General features: G+C 44.1%; 1 protein-coding gene across 1 annotated transcript in view; it reads right to left on the bottom strand.

The window, feature by feature from the left end:
• Positions 1–5,915: 5,915 nt before the first annotated feature.
• LOC147421016 (alpha/beta-Hydrolases superfamily protein) overlaps positions 5,916–27,177 on the bottom strand; it is a 47,714-nt gene continuing 26,452 nt past the window's right edge. The window contains exons 5-10 of the mRNA XM_086505211.1: positions 8,233–8,309; positions 8,047–8,134; positions 7,871–7,954; positions 7,646–7,744; positions 7,465–7,563; positions 5,916–6,632 (exon numbers count right to left, since the gene is read on the bottom strand). Of these exons, the coding sequence (XP_086361337.1) occupies positions 6,513–6,632; positions 7,465–7,563; positions 7,646–7,744; positions 7,871–7,954; positions 8,047–8,134; positions 8,233–8,309 (567 nt within the window). The 3' untranslated portion in view covers positions 5,916–6,512. The remainder of the gene's footprint in view (positions 6,633–7,464; positions 7,564–7,645; positions 7,745–7,870; positions 7,955–8,046; positions 8,135–8,232; positions 8,310–27,177) is intronic.

Here is a 27,177-nt window from a genome sequence, read left to right as displayed (position 1 = left end):
CCTACTAACCAACCATAGTTTTCCAGGTGGGTTGTCGGCGTCAATTAACTTGGGGGTCTCTTGGATTGCATGCATCATTGACAAGATCACCTACATAACATGTTAGAATCAGGTGCAACCGGCCGCACACATGCTACAATCAGCATGAGTGGCAGCTCCATTGTTGAGCGTAGCTTTCAAGCCAATGTGACTCCAGCAAATACTTTTATCAATGTGATGTACCGCATTTGTATTTGTAGAGAATCATGGGCCTAGCGCGTGTTGCCTTTTTAGGCCATAGCATGTGCCTAGCTACAAGGTTGCAAGTCGTGCACACTTAACATCACACTACAAGTCAACAAGGGGAAATTGACTTGAGGCAAAAAATCAATCCAAATTTATTTTGGGGTTCATAAAAGAAAAGAAGATAGGTTCTTGGGAAGCATTTCCCATGCCATCGATTCCCATTTCAAAGATTAATTTACCCGCTCAATTTTACAAGCTACAGAAGAGAGACGATGATGCCCATCTCAACAAGTTCAAAGCATTGAAGCAAAGACTATAAGAAGTGAAAAAATATATATATTGACAATGACTAAGATGCAGCATCAAAGGTGCAAAAGAAGCTTGGGACACTCTAACAGAGAATTTGGTACAAGTTTTAAAAGTTAATTACCGGCTCAATTTTACAAGCTATAGAAGAGAGGTGATAAGACATTGGTTGATCATCTCAACAAGCTCAAAGCATTGAAGCAAAGACTATTAGGAGTTTTTTTTAAAAATTATTGACAATGATGATGCAATAATTGCTCTCCTTAACAGTGTGTGGGCAAGCCACCTTTCAATGTGCTATTGTCCACCTTACAAAATATGGACAAGAAACAAGAAGAAATGGAAGCTTCTCTTTTGGAGTATGATTCCCACCACCGTGTAGAGCCAGAAGCTCCAACAACAATGGCACTAACCAAAGACAGAGCATTCTTCACTAAAAGAGGATTCGCAAGAGGATAAAGCAACACAGCTCAAGGAAGAGGGCGAGGTTAACTGGAAGAATAAAGATATTCAATTTTTCATAGATGTGGAAGACCGGGACACTATGCTAGGGATTGTTCAGAGCAAGGAGAAAATTTCTTGGCAGAAAGAAATGCACATGAAGAGGAAAGGCCTAAAAAAGGTCAAACAACTTTTGGAAGAATGGTTTGAATTTCCCCATTGTATTGTTTTTATGCACTTTATCAAGGCTTGAGCCAATCATTGTTGGATTGAAGGAACTTAGGGCATCATGGATGGGTTGCACTACAAACAAAGTAGGTGTATCGAATATGAGTGTACAAAGTTTGTAACTTTGAGTTGGGGTATTGAAGCATGAAAACACACAGAATCAATGAGAGGAGGGGATTTATCCCACATGCTATGTATTTTTCATATGCCTCATATAATGAAGGATGCTCATTTTTCAATGTAATCATCCAAGTTTTCATTCTTGAAGGCACTACTCATGTAAACTGGTGAATACTCACTTTAGTCTCAACATTCAGTTCATGAATCCAAGCTTTCCATCTTAGAACCTTACTGATTGTTAGGAAATATGATGTAGCTAAGTAGATGAATGAGTAGTTTACTTAATGGAGAGAGACAAATTATCACACACAAGATATTATAGAGTAGAAGAGAGAGAGAGAGAGAGAGAGAGAGAGAGAGAGAGAGAGAGAGCACGATATACGTGGTTCACCGAAAGTGGGTTACATCCATGGGAAAGCAACCACTCAATGGCTTTAGTACTTCAAACAAAAAATAGGTTACAAAGGGATTATACCCTTAATAGAGCTCCTGCCTTGCTTCACTCTCACCACCTCACACCCACCTTGTTGCATCTGTTAAGTATGGAGCCTGATTTACCCCTTGTAATTTCCTGTATTAAAAATGCACATTTGTAAGGCCCCCATTATGAGGAGAAGCCGTCATGAGTGAATCAAAATCACTCGTCGAAAACCAAAATTTTCACGGCCATTCGCCCGAATATTCTTTTTCACCGAAATATTATGGCCGGACGGCGGTCGGAAAGTGGTCGAAAAACGGCCGATCGTTTCGTCGGTGGCCGAATTCAAAAGCGGACTTGTCTTCTGAAGGACGGCCACACATGGGCGGATTGGAGGGTCCGATTTGGACTTGTCTACACAAAGACGGCTACACATGGCTGCCTCTCATGAGAGAGGGCAACCCTTTTGGCCTAAAAGGAGGCCATTTCTACACACATTTCATAATGTGAAGTTGATGCAACAAGGTGGGTTGAAGTGGTGAGAGTGAAGCAAGGCGGGAGCTCTATTAAGGGTATAATCCCTTTGTAACCTACTTCTTGTTTGAAGTACTAAAACCATTGAGTGGCTGCTTTCCCGTGGATGTAGCTCACATTGGGTGAACCACGTATATCATGTGTGCTCTCTCTCTCTCTCTCTCTACTCTACTCTATAATCTCGTGTGTGAAAATATGTCTCTCTCCATTAAGTAAGCTACTCAAATATATATTTAGCTACGTCCTATTTCCTAATAGCATCAATTTCACACTCTAAAATGTGTGTAGAAATGGCCTCCTTTTATAGGCCAAAAGGGATGCCCTCTCTCATGAGAGGTAGCTGTGTGTAGCCGCCCTAGTGTAGACAAGTCCAAATGACCCTCCAATCCGCCCATGTGTGGCTGCCCTTGAGAAGACAAGTCCGCCTTTGAAATGGGCCACCGGCCATCGGCCATTGACTTCCTACCCAACCGGCCAAACGACCGGCCGTTTTTCGACCACTTTTCGGCCGCCGTCCGGTCATAATATTCTGGCGAAAAAGAATATTTTGGTTTCCGGCGAGTGATTTTTCTTCACGCACGATGGCTTCTCCTAATAAAGGAGGCCTTACAAATGTGTATTTTTAACACATAAAATTACAAGGGGTAAATCAGACTCCATACTTAACACTGATGTGAGCTAAATCTCACGTTGTCTTGCACATGCACATGAATGTTACTCTCTATTTTCGTCCTTAACCATTGTGCTACCAACTATTTACAATCATCAAAGTGAAAACCGCTAGTGATTGAGCTAGTAGGATAAGTGGCCAACACTCTCGGTAGCTAGACTAGGTCATTAAAGTCCAATTATAGTACCATTGGCGTGTCTAATACCTTATGCTAATGATAAATGTAGGTGAGAAATCATCCAAGTTTACCATGTGTTGAGTTGTAACAAGATAGAGGAGAGAGCTTGAGCACTTCCAAGCACACACATACACAACACACAACACACAATGGACATGGAAGCTAAAAAATCTTCTTCACTATTCAAAGTTATGATAAGATCTACTCTGGTGAGTGGGAAATACAACATTATAAGAGCCTATATAATAGTCAATGTGAAACCACTAGTGAGTGAGCTGGTTTGGTAGGTAAACCAAGTCAGATAAATCCAATTGTAGTACCAATGGAAATGATCCTCCTTTTTGCTACCTTGAGCTAGAGATAAATGTAGATAAGAAGTCATCAAAGGATACCATGTGTTGAGGTTGATATCTCAACCCTCCCCCTCAAGCTCAATGCCGTTTCTCATACTCAATTTTTTTTTCCTCCCAAGGCCTTTGTGAAGATGTCTGCAACTTGTTCATCCCCTCGAACTTGTAAGCCCAACTTTCCAGTAGCAGCTGCAGTCATGCTACCTCACATGTGGCACTCTTAGATGCCAGCCTTTGTACTCAATAGAGAAACCATGGTTGGCTCTGCTCCATGTGATAGCAGCACTCTCAAGTGAAACTTGAACACACTAGTAAATCGTTGATTAGAGAAACTAATTTCCCAATCCACATATGTGTAACCATAGAGCTGCACCTCTATTCCAACCTCATAAAAGAGTGCTCGGTCCAATGTACCACTCACATAGTGCAATCTCTCTCTCTCTCTCTCTCTCTCTCTCTCTCTCTCTCTCTCTCTCTCTCTCTCTACCACTTGTCACATCATACCTTTTAATACAAGTACTATTTCCCTACACTACCTCTCAACCAAAGATATGGAATGTTTTGTGATGATCGATAGAAATGTTGTCAACAGGCCCACCATTCCAAGTTTCCATGTGACTACTAGGAACTACCTACTCCTAGTCACATTATATCTCACAAGGATAGTATGCAATGGGAGCTTATCAAGGCCCCCCGCCCCCTCCTCCCTCTCTGTGTGAGGCTTGAGCACCATTAACTGTCTTAAGCTTATAAGGAAATTTGATGACATTCATTTCTTTGTGGAATTCATATCAGAGGGAGAACAAGGAAAGGAGTTTTCTAAGGGCCACTAACTGCAACTTTGAGTGTATAGTTTTGTGTGAGACAACAAGTAGTTTTCACTCAAGGTATGAGAATCGACCACTCGAAATCTGAAAAATAACTTTTTTATTTGTCTAGTGTAGAGGAAATGGGCCTCTATTGGCTAGCAGTGACAGTGATAGAGAGAGGGGGACAAAGAAGAGAAAGTTTGAAAGTTTAAGCATTCCACGACTCCACACATTCGCTCAACAAAGCCGCAAAGCAGGCATGGAATAGTCTAGCTTCTTTTGTATGCACAATTTAATGAGACAAAAAATGTTCATTGTCGTATGGAGTTAGAATCATATTACAAGAATTCTGAGTGAAGATGCTTACTATGCAAAAAAGAGATTCAAACTCTAGTTGAAATTGTGCAGAAAGTAGAGCGACTTAGCTTTAACTTTTGTCAGTCTTTCAAAAATTCTATGAAAGATTGTTGACAATGACATATAGGGATGGGGAATCCCGAGACTAGCTCAAAAAGCTGAAAAATTGCTTGCCAATTGCCCAAGGTCAACAACCCTGGCAAGGATTGTGAGGTGACAAGTCAACCGTGATCAAGCTAGGAAAGGATGATGGCCACATGCTTCATGGGTTTATAAGCTTTAAGATCGGGTAAGGTTGGAATAAGGGATCTGACTGTGTAGTTGAAATAAAAATGAATGAGAGAACAAACTAAGTGGATTGAGTAGGGTAGAGAAGAGTCCTCTTTTTTAGAAGTTAATATGGTTTCTGTTTAGATGCAAATGTTTTTTGGATATTTTGTGAAGATTAGGATTATTGTCTTAGATGATCGGCAATGGGTTAAAGAGAGTTGGTAAACTCTCTTAATATATTTTCGATAGTTCGTGCTCAAAAGCAAAGAATGTAATGGTATAGGAAAGATTCCACAAGCAACCTAAAAGTCTTTCTTATACAATACTTGGAAAACTTTGCTTTGCATGTTTTCCAAGTCAGTCAATGGATGCCACACACGAGTTGAAAGCTCAACTCAACTAATCAGTGGCCAAAACAATGAGGCACAGCAAAGGTGAAAGCCATTATAAACTAGCCAACCGCCTCCATGCTTTAAGTAGCCAGATTTCATTGAACGACATCTTTCTTTGAAATGCAATTGCAATAGTTTGGTTGGAACTGGAATCATGAAGTTTTGTTTTATGTCAGACTATTGACCCATGCCATCGACTTCTAGTCTGATGTATCAACTATACTGTCAAATCCTCTCAACATGTGCGCACACAAACACACAAATGTAGCCACATGCAATAGAATCATGTTATGTGCTAGATAAAAGCCTCTGTCAAGGGGATGCACTAAGTTCGCTCCCTTTCAAAAGCTTCGTGGATTGATTCTCATTGGCTTTTCAAAATTTGAAAGACCTTGAACATTAAAGCAGAAACATATGTTCATCATCCACAAGTCCTGCTAGATCTAAATTGCACAGCAAACGTGCTCATCATTCCAAAAGCCCCCCTTGGACTAGGAGCCTTACTCCTCTTTATCAAGATACTAGACTTGATTCACAGAAAGAAAACACGGCGAAATGAATTTAAAAAACCGATGACAAATTAGAGTACATTTAATGCTGCTACCCTGCGCTCAAAATGTAATAACAAGAGTCTTATATGAGATGCAACCTCCACAATTTTGAAAGATAAAACACCATTGTTCTTCGAACCCATGGCTAGACACCAAAACATCCAATCAGCAAACACACCCACCATGCCAATCAGGATGAGCTTTATTTTTATCATATACAAGCCTCTCATGGGTGGAGATACAGAAAAAGTGTGAGATCTTTTGTAAAATTCCATTGAGCTTATGGTACACGCAATCTGCAAGTGATGCAGACTGCAAGTAATCCTCGACTATTTTACATGTGTATACCCTTACTCTCTATACACGAGCTGTCAGGTGAAGGAAAAAAGGCCAAACAGCTCTACATGCCAAGGGAGGAGAGACCACTTATCTTCGACAGTGGTGGCCAATCACCCTTCTCTTCTTGGCTTATAAGATTTTGTCCATGATGACAGGGCTTCAGGCACCTTCAGAAAATTAGTGCGCACAGAACTCTTCTATTTCCCGCTGAGCTTTGATGTGCACATAGTAATGAAGAGGCTAAAGTCAATAATTTCTGCAGTCGATTTGAAAATTGGACCCCTCTGATTGGAATTTTGGCAAATTGGGTGGCAAGCACTCGTCTTACGGACGCGAGGCTTTGGCTCTTGAGATTTTCTGCAGCAACTCCAGCGTCTGTGTGTATGCGATGTCATCACGGTTCAATGGTTTACAAGAGTTCACGTGATCAGTACCATCCAAAACCTGCAGTTTCACCTCAATCCTATCAAACTTACTGGCATGATAACTTAATAATCAGGAAGATCTGAACTTATCAATTACAAAGGTAACACACTTGAACAACACACACAATCAAGAGCACATATACCAATAGGCTGAAGAATCAAATTTACTGCTGAAGAATCAAATTTACTTAAGTATTGGACTAGTTACTGACATAATTCTTTTATATTTAAAAACTAGCTTAAATTGATTAAATAGAAGAAACTAAACACCAGGAGTCATACACAACAAACTGGGAATCCACAACATAAAGCACTACACAGAAAACTTAAATAAAATTTGCAAAACTTGAATTAAGCAACCTTAGCTTCACTGCCTGTCCAAAGAAGAATCAAGAAATCAACATTTTTTATCATGCTTAACTAAAATGATAGCTAAGACAACCCTCTTCATGTCACAGGTGCTCACGAGAAGGTCATTTTAAGAGATAGCTGCTAATTAGAACTCACTCAACCAACCAACAAAGCGATGTGCAAAGCGGCTCCACTCCCCAAAGAAACATTTTCTTTCATTTTCCAAGGCAATCCAATATAAAATGAACTACATGTGAGCATTTCACACGAAGTGAAGCACATCCTCACACTCAAAATTATGCCAAGAGCAGATAGGAAGAACAGAAGCTTCAAACAAAACCAATGAAAAAACTCCAAGGAAAACACTACCTTAACTGCAAACTTAAAAGCAACCCAGAGGAGCACATAAAATCACAAGCACATGACTTAAAATTTTATAATAAAGATTAATACTGAGCATCCACCAAAACCAAAACAGAGAATCTCTAAAGATATTTTACCACAAGTTCCCCAAACCCTGGATAAGCAGACTCAATTGGTACTACTTCCATGCGTAACGCCCAGCCTCCATAACCTTCAATGAGGGGAGTAACCTTAGTCTGGAAAAAAAGAATGAAAATTTAAAGGCCATAACAAAGCTGAATCAAGCTCTCAAAGGAAGACATTGCAGACCAGACAAACCTCACTGAAACTAAGAATATCTAAACCGCTTTTATGAAGAGTCCTAATAAACTGATTGAGCTCCTCAAGCCGGGCTGAACCACTCCTTAGTTCACCAATCTGCACAACTAATAAAAGTAAACACAAATGGCCAAACAAAGGCTTGGGTGCCAAATTACCCTTCACACAACAAATAACTGAAGCAAGAGAAGATTGGCAGATTAAAACATCTATTATGCTACTTACAGAAGGGGCAGGTCGTAAAACTAAGCCTAATCGCCAGGGCATATCAGCAAGCTTGCTACCAAAATGAGGACAGCTATAAAATACCTGTTAGTTCAGAGGAAGACATTATAAGGCAAATGCAATTAGCAGGAACATGAGTGCTGTGTAAAAATTAGGTCACAGAGACTCAAACTTACAATGCCAGCAGTGCTCTTCACAATTTGCGAGAGCCTCTTATCTTGCCCAGCTTGCATCAACATCTGTTTTACAACCAAGCCGCCCATGCTGATGCATATCAAAATACACATGTTAGGCAGAGTAACTCTTCCATATGAAATCTGTAAGAGCTGTACAACTATAACAAATGCGTGGTAATGTAATACCTGTGGGTGATGAAAACTACTGGACGTTCTCCCACACCAGCAGCAAAAAGCTTTTGAAGCAGCATGGCACTCACTTCCTACAAGAAAATACAACTTCATGAGGTCCGAAATATCTGAATGTACAAACTATAAGGACTACAACGCTTGCACAAAATATACAATCAAGCGGCTCACACATACCTTTAAGAGAGAAGATTCAAAATTGAATCAAGTTAAAGACTAATGTTCTGTTAAAATTTAAACATAAAGTAGCATTTTGCTCAATAACCTCACCTTATCATAAGATGCGTCTAATCTGCAAATGTCTAAAACAGGCACAATGTGGGAGGTAATCATTCCATCAAACAACACTCTTTCATTAACACAGCTAGAGTAATACCATCTCTATATCCAAAGAGGAAGTGACAGGTTACGTACCACCAGGCTCCATAGGGGGAAGGAGGGGGTACACCATCCGAAGAAGAGTGTGCCTGAGTAGGAGATGGATTCTCATAAGCAGAATCCCCGCGCCTATTATCAAGTGCAGCTGAATTGAAATGGTGAAGATCTAGGTTTTACACTTCCTCAAATCTTACTTCTTTCCTTGTGTTAATAATTGTAAGTTAGCATGGATGATGGTTCATTTTATTTCCCTGAAGAGAGGGGATGGGAGAGATGTGAAAAGATGTGTTGTGGGGAGAGAGAGAGAGAGAGAGAGAGAGACAATGACACCCGATGAGGCCCCAACCAACCCTCTCAAGGGCCCCGCACACCGTTGTTGATGTGGTATTTTCTTTGAATTATGGAATGTACACACATTCAATACCTCAAGTCAAAACTCTACTGACTCGAATAGGGAATGTCGCTGTTGCTAAATTGGCTTTATCTGACAGGAAAATAATTCTAAATGAATTATTGGAGTTATAAGTGAGAGGGTTTTCTCGCTTGGAACACCAAGGAAAAAATAATTCTAAATGAATTATTTGGAATTTTAAGTGAGAGGGTTTTTCTTACTGGAGACATCCGAGTACAGAGTATTCCTAGTGCGTCATTCAAAGTAATGACGGGAGGACTGTGAATGGGAATATCTGTAAGGCCACCAGGAACGGGTACTTCTGATGCATCACATCGGATGGGTGACAGAGAGCGTCGGGAAGAAGTATCCGACCATCCAGGAACAGACATCTCTGATGCGTCATAGGATGGGTGACATAGAGCATCGTGAAGGAGATTGTACCGTAAGTTCGGTAGGAAAGGACTAGGTGATGGGTACTTCTGATGCGTCACAAGGTGGGTGACAGGTGCATCGGAAAGGGGATATCCATAGTCGAGAGGAAATCCGAACTGGAAAGAGGAATACGCGTAAAGACGCAAGCACAAGAATAAAGATGGATTCTGAGAAGCTTTTCTTAAAAAGCGGAATATTTTAACGAGTTTTCCGGGAAGAGCAAACGCTTTCCCGCGAGGAATCTATGTCTGCATTGCATTTGTGCATGTGCTTGCATCCAGGGACGCCTGGGAAGTGTTGTGAAAAGCATTGTTTTAAACTTATAAGGTTTTATTGAGTTTTTGGGCAAGTTCAGACCAATTTTAAAATATGCCGACCACCCACTTAATAAGGGGGCAGCCACTTAGAAAATAAAGCAACAAAACCAGTCAACGAATTCTCTCTCTCTATTTCGAGTAGAACATCGGGGGGGAAAAAAAAAACGGCCGTGATCTCCACGCGAGCAGCTATTCGTGCCGTAACAAGGAGCTATAAAAGCACCACATGCCCTCATTGGAAAAGGAGTTACCAAAGTCAGCAAGAGAAGACTCTGCCGCCAGATAACGCAAGAGATCGCGAGACTACGAAGCACGGAAGTCGCTTATCCCGCGCAGGAGCGACAGGTATACCAAAGTCAGCAAGAGAAGACTCTGCCGCCAGATAACGCAAGAGATCGCGAGACTACGAAGCACGGAAGTCGCTTATCCCGCGCAGGAGCGACAGGTATCTATTGTGGATTCATACGAATTGTTGTTGTGTGTTTGCAGGTACTTCATCGCGAAGGAGAAGCGAGAGGGCTTCGGCCTATGCCTGGGAATTCCGGGAACGGAATTCGGAAATTGTCTGCGGAGTCTCGACTCCGAGTACAGACGGAAAAAGGATTGAGAGCTCGTCTCTCGGATATCCCTTACGGGAAGGAAGGACCATCGAGTCAGAGAATTAGAACGGAGGGGTTTTCCCCGGTTCTTGTGCTTGTAAAAAGATTCTCCCTAATAAAGGATTCTCTTTAAGGGGGGAGACCAACCCATCTTCTAGTCCCCAGTACTGTGTCGATCTTCTCACACTCTCTCTCTCTCTATCTATTTCTCTCTATATCCTTTGGCTTCAGTATTAAATGATAAATTCTATTTATCCGAGTATATTTATATTGTTATGCGCTCCCGTTTGTGACAGTCGCCTCGGTAACTCTTCAAGATGAAGCACCTCTGGGGCTAATTTGATGCACCTTTGGCTCCGTCTCGATGAGAGGTTGCTGAGGGCCACCAAGGGGTAGATATGGGGCTGATTTGCGCTCCCGATGTGAGGCTGAAAACGCAGATCTCGATGATGCTGATGATGGACAGAAATGGGAGCACTCGATGCAACGAGGGAATGGCCGAGGAGAAGCTCTATGGGCTGCCGAAATACTGGACCGCATTTGAGAGGCTAGCGCTTACAGATCTCATGCACCTCCGGTGCCCGAAGGGCTGAAAACTGATAATGCTAGCTGATCTGCTATGCTTGTGCTAGCGCTAGGCAGAAATCTGCAAATCGCTGGTATCTGCTGCCAAAAAAAAACTAGGCTGATCTGGGAGTGAAAACGCTGGAGCTGATCTGCATCCTCTGCTAGCGCTTTCTCAACTTGTGCCAATCGATGGGCGACTTACTTCCTTTGTAGGACTTCTCAGCAGAACCTTGGTGGATTCCCTCCAAGCAAGATCCCAAGCCTTGGCGTTTTCTCCAAGCAGCAGATTCCTATCCCTAGCGTTTTCAACAGCATTCATCGCCGGAAAGCCAAGCCCTTGGCGTTTTTGCATCAGATCGTCGCCAGAAAGACCATCACATGCCTGGCGTTTTTCACATGCCCAACGTTTTTGGAAATGCAAGATCAGCTAGCGTTTTTGGTCAACCTCAGTCTCTAGCGTTTTGGATTTCAGCAATAGAAAAAGTAGCAGATTCAGACCACAAGAAGTAGCAGATTCAGCCCCGTAAAGATCATCAGTTTTCAGCCATGAAGAACCTCAGTTATCAGCCCTAAAACGCAGATCTGCAGCAGTCAGAAACGCAGATTTTCAGCCTATGGAATAGCAGCAGATCAGTCCCAGGTTGGTTGCAGATGCTCCCCCATTTTCAGCCATAAAAACGCAGCCAAAACAGTCATTTTCAGCCACTGAAACAGTCCATGAAAATGAGCAAATAGAAGATCCCAATTTTCAGCCACGAAGTCGTCGTCGTCATCATCGGCATAGTCCCATTGCATCAGTCCATTGCATACGCATTGTACACCTTTGTGCAATCAAAGTAGACCACTCGCCGACGAGAGTGGGACCTTCGGAGGAGGGTTTTACAACCTCTCGGGTGTCGTATCTCTTCTCTCTCCTTCTCTCAATCTCATTCACTTGCATGCACAATATCCACTCACTTTGTTCGTGACCACAGCACTCTACAAGACGGAAAGCTCTCTTTCCCTACAGAACTAAAAGGAACCTTGAGCAATAAAGATCACTAATCTTGAGAAAATACAACATTCATTCCGCTGCACCTAACATTGGTATCAGAGCTTTGGAAGTGTTCTGCATTACTCAAGGAAAGAACCACAAGAATTTTTTTGCTTGTTGTGATCGCACGAACCCAAGTTTACTTGGGCGTGGCGATTCCTAATCGTGTTTTGTTGAAGAGTGACAGGAATCCCAAGAAAGAAGGGCTTGTCCAACCTCCCCTTGTGTCTCTTTTCACTCATTGAGAGCGGACCGTGCACTTAGCGGCCAGCCAATCGACGTGAGGTGGGAAAAAGCAACCTTGGTGTGAGCGCAAGGCCGCCAAGGGGTGCGCCCGCAGAAAAGGGTAGAACTTGGGTGAAGAGAAGATCCTTCTCCAACGCGATTTGCAAGCGAAAGAAAACCGCAAGAACCTCAAGATCCTCAAGAACCCAAGATTCTCACGAATCAAGGACCTCAAGAACCAAGACCCCCAAGAACCCACGTTCCTCGTGAACTTAAGAACCCAAGACCCGCAAGAACCCAAGTTCCTCGTGGACTTAAGAACCCAAGACCCCCAAGAACCCACAAGAACCCACGATTGCAGAATGGTCATCACTCGAAGCGGAATGGATACTTCGCTTGGAGGTGATGAGCATGAGAGAGGCGAAGAAGAATTTTCCCCACCAAGAGGTTTTTCCGACCCTCCCCCTTCACCATCTACGACAAAACTTGCACTAACTCCTATGGACCAAGAAAGAGAAGCAAAAAGAAAAGCCTACGAAGAAGACATGGCAGCCATCGAGTGTAAGTACCAAGAAAGAATGACAGCCATAGCGCGCGAGAGCAAAGCAAGACAAGCAGATTTTGATCGCGAGATCAAAGCACAAAAAGAAAAGAGCGACCAACACATGAAAGAGTTCTTGCGACTCGTTTCTATTGTGCAGGCGCAATTCGCACAAGATCAGGAAAAGGAGACTCTCTCAGTCTCTTCTTCTCCAAAGCATGACACACAGGACTTGCATGATGATTTGATTGACCATGATAAGCATGATGATTTGAATGATATTGCTAAGCATAATGATTTGGATGACAATGACAAGCATGATGATTTGCATGATCAAGATGTGATTTCTCACAAGCATGATGATTTGCATGATCAAGATGTGATTCTCACAAGCATGATGAGTTGCATGAAGAGGATGTGATTGTTCACAAGGATGATGTGTTAGTTGATGCTTTTTCTAGCGAAGCTAACCTCGTTGTAGATTCGATCAATCACCAAGAATCGATCTTGGCTTTCGAGTCAAGGTCCACAAATCCCCCACAAGAAGATTCGATAGATCCCGAAGAAGCAATCCTCGCTCTCGAGCCTTGGTCCAAAGAACCCTCACAGGAAGTATTCTGTGTTCGCATGATTGATACGCACGCCTTGTTTGAGTGTTTCATTCGTGAAGGTTTCCTGTATTTTAGTCAACATCGTTATGTGATCCCTTTTCCTAGGCATGACATATTGTATGTTGAGCACGTTTCTCTCATGGATGAGCACGCATGTATGCGGATTGTTCAGGAAAAGTTGAAAAGTTTGTATGTAAGGAAGTCACATTCCATGTCTCTTCCTTGGCATCACACAGTTTCTGAACGAGCACATGATTGTATGAGTACCAAGCATGGGCATCTCCATTGTGATTTGCCACAGTTGATTGATTTCGATCAAACAGAAAAGATTCGATCGCATTGTTTGCATGTGTTTGATGAACGAGTTGTCACTCCGTCTCTATGTTCATCCACATTGCATACACAGTCTTTAGAGAAGACAATATTTTTTTTCCTTCACTTTACATGGAATGGGTATGTTCATGGTTTTGTGTTGGAGATTGTTTCGAGAATTTTCAGCCATGGAGATTCTTGAAGACGAAAGAAGCAGGACTCTAGACGAAGTTGAAGCAAGAAAGGAGATTCAGAAGACTTTGTGTCGCTTTCGGCGCGGCCCAAAGAAGCACGCGTTGCAAACCTTTATGAAGTTCAAGTACCCGCTCGACCCACACAACAGAGTGGGCCGGCGAAGAGTCCCTTCCAAGATTCCGGATGCTGTTGGCGATCTCCCTCGACGCCATACAATTCGGTACCAGTACCTCACTTTGAAAAGGAGGGGATGTCACGTGACACATCCCAACCCTATGTCTCCGTGGACAAGCTACACCATAGCAGGGTTCCCGTCAACCAAGTCAATTTAGATTAGCAGTGATCTGGCACTTTTGTGAGTCTATTCGTAGACCGTGCATGCCCAGTCACTTAGCTTAGATGCATATCCTCCGGTTGCACACAGCATGATCATCGGAATTCCCATCAGAATCCATTAGCATCAGTTAGGGGAATTTTCCAGTGCATTTAGCCTATTTTCCTATTTATTCGGATTTTCACTTATTATTTTTAAGTGACTTTCCTACAAAAGTAGGTAGGGCAATTTTGCTAAGTTAATATATAAGCAAACCAAAGTTCACACTTTCTAGCAGAAGAGGCAGCAAGAGCACCTTGCTCAACAGGCAACTTCTCAGCAAAACCTTGGTGGATTCCCTCCAAGCAAGATCCCAAGCCTTGGCGTTTTCTCCAAGCAGCGGATTCCTATCCCTAGCGTTTTCAACAGCAGTCAATGCCGGAAAGCCAAGCCCTTGGCGTTTTTGCATCAGATCGTCGCCGGAAAGACCATCACATGCCTGGCGTTTTTCACATGCCCAGCGTTTTTGGAAATGCAAGATCAGCTAGCATTTTTGGTCAACCTCAGTCTCTAGCGTTTTGGATTTCAGCAATAGAAAAAGTAGCAGATTCAGACCACAAGAAGTAGCAGATTCAGCCCCGTAATAATCATCAGTTTTCAGCCATGAAGAACCTCAGTTACCAGCCCTAAAACGCAGATCTGTAGCAGTCAGAAACCCAGATTTGCAGCCTATGGAATAGCAGCAGATCAGTCCCAGGTTGGTTGCAGATACTCCCCCATTTTCAGCCATAAAAACTCAGCCAAAACAGTCATTTTCAGCCACCGAAACAGTCCATGAAAATCAGCAGATAGAAGATCCCAATTTTCAGCCACGAAGTCGTCGTCGTCATCGCCGTCGTCATCATCGCCATAGTCCCATTGCGTCAGTCCATTGCATACGCATTGTACACCTTTGTGCAATCAAAGTAGAACACTCTCGCCGACGAGAGTGGGGCCTTCGGGGGAGGGTTTTACAACCTCTCGGGTGTCGTATCTCTTCTCTCTCCTTCTCTCAGTCTCATTCACTTGCACGCACAATATCCACTCACTTTGTTCGTGACCACAGCACTCTACAAGACGGAAAGCTCTCTCTTTCCCTAAAGAACTAAAAGGAACCTTGAGCAATAAAGATCACTAATCTTGAGAAAATACAGCGTTCATTCCGCTGCACCTAACACAAATGGACTCCTTTGAACATTTAAGTCCTGCAAACAGGCTTAAAATTGCCAGTACTAATCCTCTTGGAATTCTAGACACTCCTATCTAGGGATAGATACAGACTTGGCTCTGGAAGTCGATGAAGCATGTCCACGTGGCACACAGAGCCATGTGCACATAACATCCCCTCCTGCTTAAGGTGAGGTAAGGGTACTGAACTCCATGTAAGCAACAAGATAGTCTCGAATGAATGGCCTTCTAAACGTCCTCCATGGCTACTTTTGAGAGAGAGGCTCCCCCGGTTAATGTGGAAATGTCCAAGAGACACGGATGGTGATGATCCATCTACTCGCAAACATTGGACTACCCTTGAATCAACGATTCCCTTGTTGATTACCGGCCAGCCTTTGCTGCCCCAACTCAGATGGTGTGAACCACCCTCCAAACTGGATGGATGCTCATAGAGCAAATGGCTAGATATGCAAACGCTGATGCCCACGAAGAATACTGGCCAACCTATGATGCCTACGCGGGAAGATTGGCGAGAGCAACGCCAAATGGAAGATGAAGATGGATATGTCCTTTGAAATGCCCATGAACCATGGCAAATCCTCTATATGATGTCTCATGAAACCGCCAAATAGCTCCTCAAAGATAGAAGCTCCTCTTGATTGCTGTATGATCGAAGCTCTAGATAAATCCTCGTCTCTGCAACGGATGTGGCTGCGAATGTAGGCTCACGATGCCTGCGAACTCCCGTGATCATTGCCTCGGATTGGAACCTTTTGGCTCCAGATTGATGGCCGCCGATAGCTAAGAAGATGCCGATGTGTGGACCCGATGTGCTGCCAAAGATGTATACAGATTGATGATGATGCAATGCCTCTTTTGGAATGACGAATTCTCCATGCAGATGGGAGAGATGTTTGTGCAAACAATGCCCAAACTCCAAAGCTAATATGCTATTTTGGATGGTGCCCTTTGTCGTCATACGCCACAAACAAATCTTGATACTCGCAATCAACATCTTCATGTTTCCAATGCAAGTCTTCAATGATACGATCTCTCATGTCGAAGAATTTATGACTCCAAATATCCATGCTAGAATTTCTTTAGGTCGAGGTGGTCGAGCGCCCACACCAAGCCAACTACCCTCTCGTAGGCGCACCGCAACTGTAACCCCCAGTATACAATGTTTGCATTTCGGCACACAATTCTATGCATAATGGCAAGTCCTGCAGTTTCCTTAGTGAGAGAAGCGTCCTTGGGCAAAAAGCTACAACACACAAACACTCAAGAGAAAAAAAATAAATTCAAAGATTAGCAAATTAGTGCAAAATCTTCAAAGCTCTGACACCAATGTCAGGTGCAACGGAATTGAATGGTGAAGATCTAGGTTTACACTACCACAAATCTTTACTTCTTTCCTTGCATTAATGACAGCAATGTAGCATAAATGATGGTTCCTTTTAATTTTCTTGAAGAGAGGGAATGGGAGAGATGTGGTGGTGGGGGGGGGGGGGGGGGGGGGGGAGAGAGAGAGAAATGAAATGAAATGTAATTAACATCTTCAAAAGGCCAAAATGACCTATAAGACCAAAAGGTTACATGTGGTGCATCTATTACCAAGTCTGGGTACAAAAAGTACAAAGAACTGAAAAGAAAATAGTGGGTAGGGGTGGGGTGAAAGCTGATACAAAGGGGAAGACAAAAAGGGGGGGAAGGGGGGGGGGGGGGGGGGGGGGGGGGGGGTTGATACAATGGAGCTCTCTGACAATTGAGGCATCATATACATATACATCAATATCCGGGACGGCTCCTATGTCGCGCCAGTATGGTATGGATCCTCTATCGCAGTCTGCGCCGATATCAAGAGGGCCCTCTCATCCGTGGGCGACGGGACCGCCCCAACTCTTATCGCCCGGTCAAGCAGTATGCCTCTGGTACCTCTTGTGTTGTTATGTTGTGGGGGCTGCTCGAACTCCTATGTCTGTGACTGAAAGAAATCTGTGACCTTCCGCTGTCGCTGGATCTTTCTTATCTGTGACCTTCCGCTGTCGCTGGATCTTTCTTCAAGAGGTCCTCTCTGTGTTTGCGAATCTCCAGTAAGTATAATCCGAGGCATCTCTGATCATGGTATCTCATGACTATAGAAAGTGGCCCAACACCCTCTCTGAATAGACAGTGAAACCCGCCTCGTATCTCATAGTATACTAGGGCAGTGACATATGTAATGTAGCTCTGTCTCTGACTCTATTTGGCACACCTGACAAATCCTAGACTCACCAGGTACTCCTCTAAATCCGCTTGTCTCGATCTCTAGCTGATATGAGGATGTGCGTATCTGATCAATAGCACATCATATCCCGTGGGATAGATGAGTATCCATGTATCCTTATCTGATCACAAAACCATCCTCCGTGAGTTGGAGAAGATGCTCTCTATAGAAAGTCATCTTCGTACCTAGCTCATGTGTAGGTTGTATCCATGTCCTCTTCGTATCCAACTGAATCAAGTCCTGTCTGATGAGCCTGGTAATCTCTGCCATTGTGAGGGGGATGGAGGGTGCATCCAGAGAGTATTGAAATGGGGGTAGCAGGTCCATACTAAAGCCATGTAACTGGAACCAAGATGCCATCTCTGTATACCAACATGATCTACCTCCCTACAATGCCAGCTATCGCGAAGACTATAGTGCTAATCGAGCATATCTATCTCTAGGGAGAGCCCAAGCGCTATGCATAAATGAAACTGATTGAGTGAGTCGCTCCACTACCTGTTGCTAAATTGGCTTTATCTTACAGGAAAATAATTCTAAATGAATTATTGAATTTATAAGTGAGAGGGTTTTCTCGCTTGAAACACCAAGAAAAATAATTCTAAATGAATTATTGGAATTTTAAGTGAGAGGGTTTTTCTCACTGGAGACATCCGAGTACAGAATATTCCTAGTGCGTCATTCAAAGTAATGACGGGAGCAAGCACTGAGAACGGGAATATCTGTAAGGCCACCAGGAACGGGTACTTCTGATGCGTCACATCGGATGGGTGACAAGGAGCATCCGGAAGAAGTATCCGACCATCCAGGAATGGACATCTTTGATGCGTCATAGGATGGGTGACATAGAGCATCGCGAAGGAGATTGTACCGTAAGTTTGGTAGGAAAGGACTAGGTGATGGGTATTCCTAATGCGTCACAAAGTGGGTGATGGGTGCATTGGAAAGAAGATATCCATAGTCAAGAGGAAATTCCGAACTCTGTTAAAATTGTGCACAAAGAAAAGCAAGCACTTGAATGAAGATGGGTTCAGAGGAAACTTTGAGAAAAAACAGATGCTTTCTGAGAAAGCGGGATTGCTTTTCGGGAAAGCAAATGCTTTCCTACGAGGAAGTCTATGTTTGCATTGCAACTGTGCGTGTGATTGCATCCAGGGACGCCTGGGAAGTGCTATGAAAGCATTGTTTTTAACTTATAAGGTTTTAGTGAGTTTTTGGGCAGATTCAAACTATTTTAAAATATGCCGGCCGCCCACTTAATAAGTGGGCAGCCATCTGATAAATAAGGCAACAGATCAGCCAGCGTTTTCTCTCTCTCTTTTTCTGGAAGAACAATGCAGCACGCACACAAACACACACACACAAGAAAAAAAAAAAATGGCCACAATCTCTACACAAGCAGCCAATGCTCTGCTATCTTTGCCGTGGCCAGGGCAGATGCTTTCCCACGAGGAAGTCTATGTTTGCATTGCAATTGTGCGTGTGACTGCATCCAGGGACGCCTGGGAAGTGCTATGAAAGCATTGTTTTTAACTTATAAGGTTTCAGTGAGTTTTTGGGCAGATTCAGACTATTTTAAAATATGCCAGCCGCCCACTTAATAAGTGGGCAGCCATCTGATAAATAAGGCAACAGATCTGTCACAAAACGGGAGCGTACACGAGCACTTAGAAAATCTGAAAATTATAATTCTTTGAAAACATGAGAGAAGGGAGAAGATCGACACAGTATTGGGGACCAGAAGATGGGCTGGCCCCCCCCCGTTAAGAGTATTCTTTTATTCAGGGAGAATTTCTTATACAAGCACGAAAACCCGAGGAAACCCCTCCGTTCTGTAATCTTAGACCCGAAGGTCGTGCTTTCCCGTAAAGGGCTTGGGCACAAGGCCGTTCCTTCCCGTAAGGGACTTAGGAGGCGCGAAGCCGTACTTTCCCGTAAGGGACTTAGGCGTGAAGCCGTACTTTCCCGTAAGGGACTTCCCCTGAGACGGGAGATTCCTGCAAAACAAACCACACAAAGCAACAATTCTTTATACCTGTCGCTCCTTGCTCGGAGAATCGACCTCCGTACTCAGTCGTCACGCGAGCACCTGCAAATTCCATCGCCAGACTCTGCTCCAAAACCCTAGCGCTGGTGCTTTTCTGCTGCTTCCGGCTCTACCAAACTGAAACGCTCGCTTCCCTTTTATAGGGTCTGACACCCAGCAGAAATAGGGGTCCAAAAAGCAGAGCTGGGCGCTCCTAGAGAGAGGAGAGAGAAAATCGCGTTTTCTAGAGAGAGGAGAGAGAAAATCGGGTTTTTTAGAAAGAGGAGAGAGAGATCGCAATTCAACCCCCTGCATAGCTATTAGCGCTGGCTTTTTTTATAAGAGCCCTACTTGCTTTATTTTATTAATAAAGGGGCCGGTCACTTAAAAGTGACCGGTCACTTTATAAAATAAAGTGTGAACCTGTTCAAACTTTAAAAACTCACTCAGTTAGTGAAAACAATGCTACACGAACACATTCCAGGCGTCCCCGGGTGCAGGACACGACACAGATGCAATGCAGACACCGACTCCTCGCGAGAAAACATCTATCCTCCCGCGACTGTTCCTGCTTTTCGTAAAAAGCTTCATTGAACCCATCTTTATTCTTGTGCTTGCGTTCTTACGCGTATTTTCTTACTCAGTTCGGATTTCCTCCTTAGACCCTTAGTGTGTCCCCTTACCGATGAACCTGTCACCCATCTTGTGACTCATTAGGGACCACCATTACCTGGTCTTCTTCCACCGAACTAACAGGCCAACTCCTTCACGGTGCTTCTTGTCACCCATCATATGACACACCAGAGTTGTCTGTTTCCTGATGGCTTTTCTTACAGATCTGTGATTCCTTAACTTATTAGTTAACTTGTGCACATTTCTTATCAAAGTCCTAATTCTAGAAAATAAAAATTAGAAACAAAATAGTCAAATTAGTTTCATAGATCAGCCAGCGTTTTCTCTCTCTCTTTTTCTGGAAGAACAATGCAGCACGCACACGCACACACACACACACAAGAAAAAAACAAAAAACAAAAAATGGCCGCGATCTCTACGAAAGCAGCCAATGCTCTGCTATCTTTGCCGTGGCCAGGGAGCTATAAAAGCATCACATGCCCTCTCGCAAAGAGGAGACCAATCTTTGCAAGAAAAAGATGTTGCACATTTCATCCGAAAAGAAGACGTTGCCGGTGATGCCCATGGCTGCCCGAAGTGTACCAGATGTCGCCAAGACCCAGAACGCGAGTTCCCTCGCGAAGAAGTGCCTACGGAGCGTGTTTCCATCGCGACAAGTTGCTGTTTTTCTCTGTTTTCAGCCCATAAACCTCGTAGACGGGGCTGATTTACAAGAAGGAACCCAAGAACACACCTCTTTTGTGTGTAGGATTGGAAGAGAGGATTTTCTATGAAGAATCTCTTTCGGGGAATTGCTTTTCAAGAACCGAGTTGCATTTCGAGCGTCGAGACTGTGAAGGTAACGATTTTCATGTTATGATCTCTAAGTATTTGTTTGCAGGTGCACTTCCTCTTAGTGAGGGAATAGGAGCAGAGGAAGGCATGAGCCTCTGCAGAAGAAAGCGCTCTGAGGAACTAGAGCCAGATCAGCCCAAGGGTTTCGTACCCGAGTTTGGGAAGTAGATCCACAAATCGGAGAGAGGTAGTCTCTCAAGTTGTAATCCGAAAGTTGAGATTCCCAAGTAAGGACTTCGCGTCCGGGAAAGCAGAGTTGTTCTGTGATAAGAGGACTCTAGAAATAGAGTGAGAAAAGAGTTGCAGGGATGCCATGCCTTGAGTCTGGAAGGTGAGATCCGAAGGCGAGAACCTTGATTCTCGAGGATTTGGAATAAGGAACGGAAGTTCCTTGGAATAGGGTTTTGCCCTAGGAATAGGAAGCCGAGGCTTCCAAGAACCATCAAGTCTTATTCTAGAACGAACGTGGTAATACGTTCGGTTTTTACCACGTTCGGTTCAAGTGCTTGTATAGACTTCTCCTCAGTAATAAAGATATTATTACAGGGGGGGACCAGCCCATCTTCTGGTCCCCAGTACTGTGTCAATCTTCTCACTCTCTATCTCTCTCTATCTCTATCTATTTCTCTCTATATCCTCTGGCTTCAGTAATAAGTGATAAATCCTATTTATCGGAATGTATTTTATATTGCTATGCGCTCCCGTTTGTTACACTACCAATGGAGGAGCAACGAGCTCGGCCCTAACAATGTCACGTGGTACTAAGGCCTTGGCCCTAATCATCCGAGAAATCATAGACACCAATGGCTTCTCCATACATCTCCATCCATCAGTACTGCCAGCTCTGCTATGATGATCAACTGAGGGGCCCATATCTCCACTCCGTACAGCATGGCCGAAGTGACCAAAGTGTCAAAGAGCCAAAGCTTTGTTCGAGGTTCCTGGAACTGAACCTGCGAACATATCCTCTCAAGTCTCCCTGATGTTGCATAGGCTCTGGTCAATCGCGCACATGCAGCACGCCTTAGGGGAAATATTGGACCACTGAAAACCGCCACAAGATAAGTGTATGTATCTGTATACTCCATAGTCTCTCGACCATATGTAAAAATGGGGGCGAGACCTCCTTACCCACTGCACCGTGGTGTTAAAACACCATTACCTTGGTCTTACCAAGGTTCACAGACAATCCATTGTCCCGTGCAAATACATGCAGTGCATCCAAATGACGTTGCATCCCTTCTGGAGAATCAGAGATCAGCACAATATCATCAGCAGCATATAATAGCAACGGAATCCATGTCCCTACAAGCTGAGCACCTCTATCACCCTCTGTATGTACATAATCTGAAAACTCATCTACATATATCCCAAAGAGAGTCGGAGATAGGGGACAACCCTGCTTCACCTCAATGGTGGAGTGAACCATGTCGGACATGCCCTGAGTAGTGCGTACCTGTCCTACCACTGTCTTGTATAAAGCTAAGATCACCCAGATCAACTCTGTGGGCACCCCCATGTCTTGCAATCCACGTATGAGTCTGGCTCGTGGCACTGTATCAAAGGCTTTGCGGAAATCCACAAAGCTACAATATATCCTCCTGCCATGATGTCTACCCTCCTCAATAATGGCTGAGTGTCAAAATCTGGTCAAGAGTAGAGAAACCTCTCCTCAACCCCGCCTGCCCGTATGCCCCCTCTCTCTGCCCATCCACTTAACTCATGCTCAAGAATTGATGCATATAGCCTAGCCAGAGTGTGACCAACCATGATGGTTTGGTAATTGCAGGGAAGCATAGGATCTCCCGACTTGAAGATAGGCACAATAGTGGACATACTCCAAGTCTCAGGGAAACCCTCATACATGGCTCTATTAAACATCATAGCAAGAGGCTTTGCAAGCATATCTCTCGCATGGATAAAGTGCTCCGCTACCAGACCATCATGATCATGTGCTCTTCCTGTCTTCATCTTGTCAATGGCTTTCCTTATCCTCTCAGCAGTAAAGAAAGTACATGTTTCTGGGCATGCCTCTGGAGGGTCAGGCAAAGGTGGCTTCCCCGATGCTGTATAGAGAGATGTAGCATATTCCCCCCATGTCTCTGTAGAAGTGACGGCTGGCGGTGGAGAGTGCTCATTGAAAAGCCTCCATGCCTCACTAGAGCCCTGACTCATAAACAGCCGATACAGATCACGCTCTATTTGAGATAGGTAAGCCCTCTTCTTTCGTCGCACTAGGCGGCGGAAGATAATACGTGACTATGTGTAGTAGTACCCATGAGCACCTCTCTCTGCACCTCTCTCTGTAATCTGATCCTCGTCTCTCTACACTCCTCATCATACCAACTGTTCTAAGGCATTCTCCCATATCGTCTGCGTGTAGGCTGGCTGTGGGGGTATGCCTCTGAAGCTGCATCATGCAGCATCTCTGTCAGAATCTGGGTGAGCTCATCTAGTGGTCGTCCTGGCTCCTGAGTGCATAGCTGCTTGTATATCTCATCAGTGTACACGTGATCCGTCTCCCTCATGAAGGTATACCGAGTATGCGTGGAGGCCTCTCCCAATGGAGCTGTGTTGAACTGGAACGATAGAGTGAAAGACAAGAGAGCATGATCGATTGCTACCCCAACCGGTCTAGTTCCCACCACGAAATCCTGAAAGAAAGAAATGAGTCCTGGTGGATCCATAACATAATCCACTATACTAGCGCCATGCCGATGTGGAAAACATGTAAAACCACCAGCTGCAGGGAATCTCTGTAAAATGGCCAATCCATGTGCAATCCCCATATCAATCAAGTATCTGCCATACTCAATGTGCTCCTCATCCTGTGATAATCTAGACAAGCCCATTTCTGAAATATCAAGCTCTCGCATCAACTCCTCTGAGGTATCATAGAATATTGTCTGGTGGTGGGCAATCCTAGCATTGAAATCCCACAAGATAATAATGTCGTCGTCTCTCGAAAACTCCCATATATCATCATCTAAAATAGAGAAGGGGGACTGTCCTCTAGGTGATGCATATACTGACATACTAGGAGGAAAATAGCAAATAGCGATGTAGAGATATCTGTCTGTTTCTGCCTTCAGTCTCACCCGCATGTACCTCGCATCCTCATCCTTCCGAGCTATATGTATCAGAGACTGTAGCTCCTCCCTAAATAAGACTGTCACTCCTCCTGAACCTCGTTCACTGCGCTCTGATCGAGTCTCCGCAAGTTGTCTCCCATCTGTCTCCGCTCACATGGGGCATGGATTGCACCGGGGCTTGATGCGTCTCAGAGTAGAAAATGATGTCTCCCCCTGTGAAACTATCCTCAAAGGCCCCTACAGCAAGGCGCAAAGATCCATTATGTCACAAGACGGGCACCACGTGCCAATATAAAAGAACAGACTGAACAGACTTTTAGCACTTCAATAACAAATGAACTGAGAGAGAGAGAGAGAAAGAGAGAGAGATGACACGCGACACGAAGTGGCGGAATTCCACCCCAGAGAGTATTGGCCCCAAACCTTGGTGCCCCTTTCAGTATTTCTATATACTGCATCAACACAGTACAAGCCGGAACTCCAAACTCTACACCTTCTCCAAGAAGCATGCCAGAGAACATATTTAAAGGCCCTTGGCCTAAAAAGCAATTACAGTGAAAATCCTTCAAACTCAAAAGCATTTGGTCCAAAAGCAAAGCCAAAAAGCTGCTAGCACAATTTACGGAAATCCGTACAGCCTGCCACATCATCAGCCAACGCAAAACGCGGAAATCCGTACAGCCTGCCACGTCATCATGCCAACGTAATTTTCGGAAATCTACTGTACAGCTGCTTCTTCTGTTGCTTCTGCTTCTTCTAGGGTTTAGGCCCCTCGATCGACAACTCCGTTCTTCAGTAGGTTGATACGTCAGCTGTTTGTTACATCTCCTCTTCTTGAAAGAGAGTAATCGTCCTCAATTACAGCATATCCGCAAAACAACTCAAATTAGCTCAAAGAAGAAAATCCGAGGGTCATTCCGAGGGACATTCCGAGGGACAATCAGTTTGCTCTTTTTGTTAAAAAGTTAGCTTCTTCTTTCGGCTCTTTTGATGAAGGAGTTAGCTTCTCCTTTCAGCTCTTTTGATCAAGGAGTTAGCTTCTCCTTTCGTCCAGATCAGAACTCTTGATATTCCGGCATAGTATAATTAGCCATCACACCCAGATCGTACTGATCTTCCACGGGTGTCTTTATGCACTAAAATTACATACCCAGGCAATCTCATCCAATTAGGAATATTCAGTAATTGGCACATCACAATGCAACACAAATGCTTACATATGCATGTTACACGACACAACAAACAACGCCGCTGAGCACTCCCCCGAGACAAACGGTCTGTGGTATGAAGCTACTCAACGACTACCTCGTCACTCCCCCCGCAAATAACCTAAAAAGGTCCGAGCCATGAGCTCAGAGAACTGTACAACCAAACGCTCCCCAAACCGCAGTCTGCATCGCTTGGAGGTTCAAGCATACAACCAAACGCTCCCCAAGCATTTGCCTATGTCGTTCGAAGGTTTTCTAGCATAGAACGGAACGCTCCCCAAGCATCGGCCTGCGTCGTTCCGAGGTTTTCAAACATACAACAAAACGCTCCCCAGGTATCGGCTTGCGTTGTTCCGAGGTTCAAACAATACCAAAACAGTATTTCTCACTTCTTCCCCCCGGGAGTACAATCACCAATCAATGAAACCAGTATTAAAACCAGAGTCAAACAGTTCAAATCGGCACCAAGATAGGTTCAAAACAGATACCATCCATTTCAAACAAATTCCAAACAAGCTCACCAAACAAGATCAAACAGAACTCAAACTTAAAAAGCAATCTTGACATCAGTCGAGCTCGAAAAGTTGACTGACTTTCCATCCTGAAACAGCGTTTCTTTGGCGGCGATGGTAGTCCCAAGATAGCAATCGCACTGGACCTCCAAGGTCATCTGATCGTGAAGAGACATCTACTGAGAGATGTTGAGAAATTTCAAGTTATAATCTGCTAGGGTTTCCATGAAGAGCATTTCAGAATACCCCACTCTGCCAAAAGTTGCACTCAGAAGGAAGATGTCAAAAACCATATAACTTCGGGCAAATTTTTTTTACTTGAAAGCTTGCCAAGTCCTTCGAAGTGTGCGGCTTGGTCATATAGACATCTACATGGTACTGTCTCTCAGAAAAACAGCAGCTCGAAACAAATCTTGGATCCTTCTCCTTCAAGTGATATGAATGGCTTATGTCCTGTAAGACATGAGCGGTGAAGACGGGAGCACGCTCGATGCACGATGAAGTAAGGGTGGGTGTGGCTAATAAGTCCGGGTTGGAGGCCGAAGATACCTTGAATAAAAAGATACCTCGCATAAAATTTTCTAATAAGTCCGGGTTGGAGGCCGAAGATATCTCGAATAAAATTTTCAATAGCTCTGTCTGCTCTTTTGTAGGACCGGTATGCTTTCAGAAAAGCACACGCCTGATGCTCTGATACCACTGTCACAAGACGGGCACCACGTGCCAATATAAAAGAACAGACTGAACAGACTTTTAGCACTTCAATAACAACTGAACTAAGAGAGAGAAAGAGAGAGAGAGAGAGAGACGACACGCGACACGGAGTGGCGGAATTCCACCCCAGAGAGTATTGGCCCCAAACCTTGGCACCCCTTTCGGTATTTCTTTATATTGCATCAACACAATAGAAGCCGGAACTCCAGACTCTGCACCTTCTCCAGGAAGCATGCCAGAGAATGAGCCCTTGGCACATATTTAAAGGCCCTTGGCCTCAAAAGCAATTACAGTGAAAAGGCTTCAAACTCAAAAGCATCTGGTCCAAAAGCAAAGCCAAAAAGCTGCCAGCGCAATTTACGGAATTCATACAGCCTGCCACGTCATCAGCCAGCGCAAATCGCGCAAATCCGTACAGCCTGCCACATCATCATGCCAATGCAATTTTCGAAAATCTGTTGTACATCTGCTTCTACTTCTTCTAGGGTTTAGGTCCCTCGGCCGACAGCTCCATTCTTCAGTAGGTTGACA

Source organism: Adiantum capillus-veneris, chromosome 28, assembly GCF_014529385.1.
Source record: "Adiantum capillus-veneris isolate H3 chromosome 28, ASM1452938v2, whole genome shotgun sequence".
NCBI classification, from domain to species: domain Eukaryota; kingdom Viridiplantae; phylum Streptophyta; class Polypodiopsida; order Polypodiales; family Pteridaceae; genus Adiantum; species Adiantum capillus-veneris.
The sequence above is the reverse complement of the archived record's forward strand: the minus strand, read 5'-3'. Positions and strand labels throughout refer to the sequence as shown.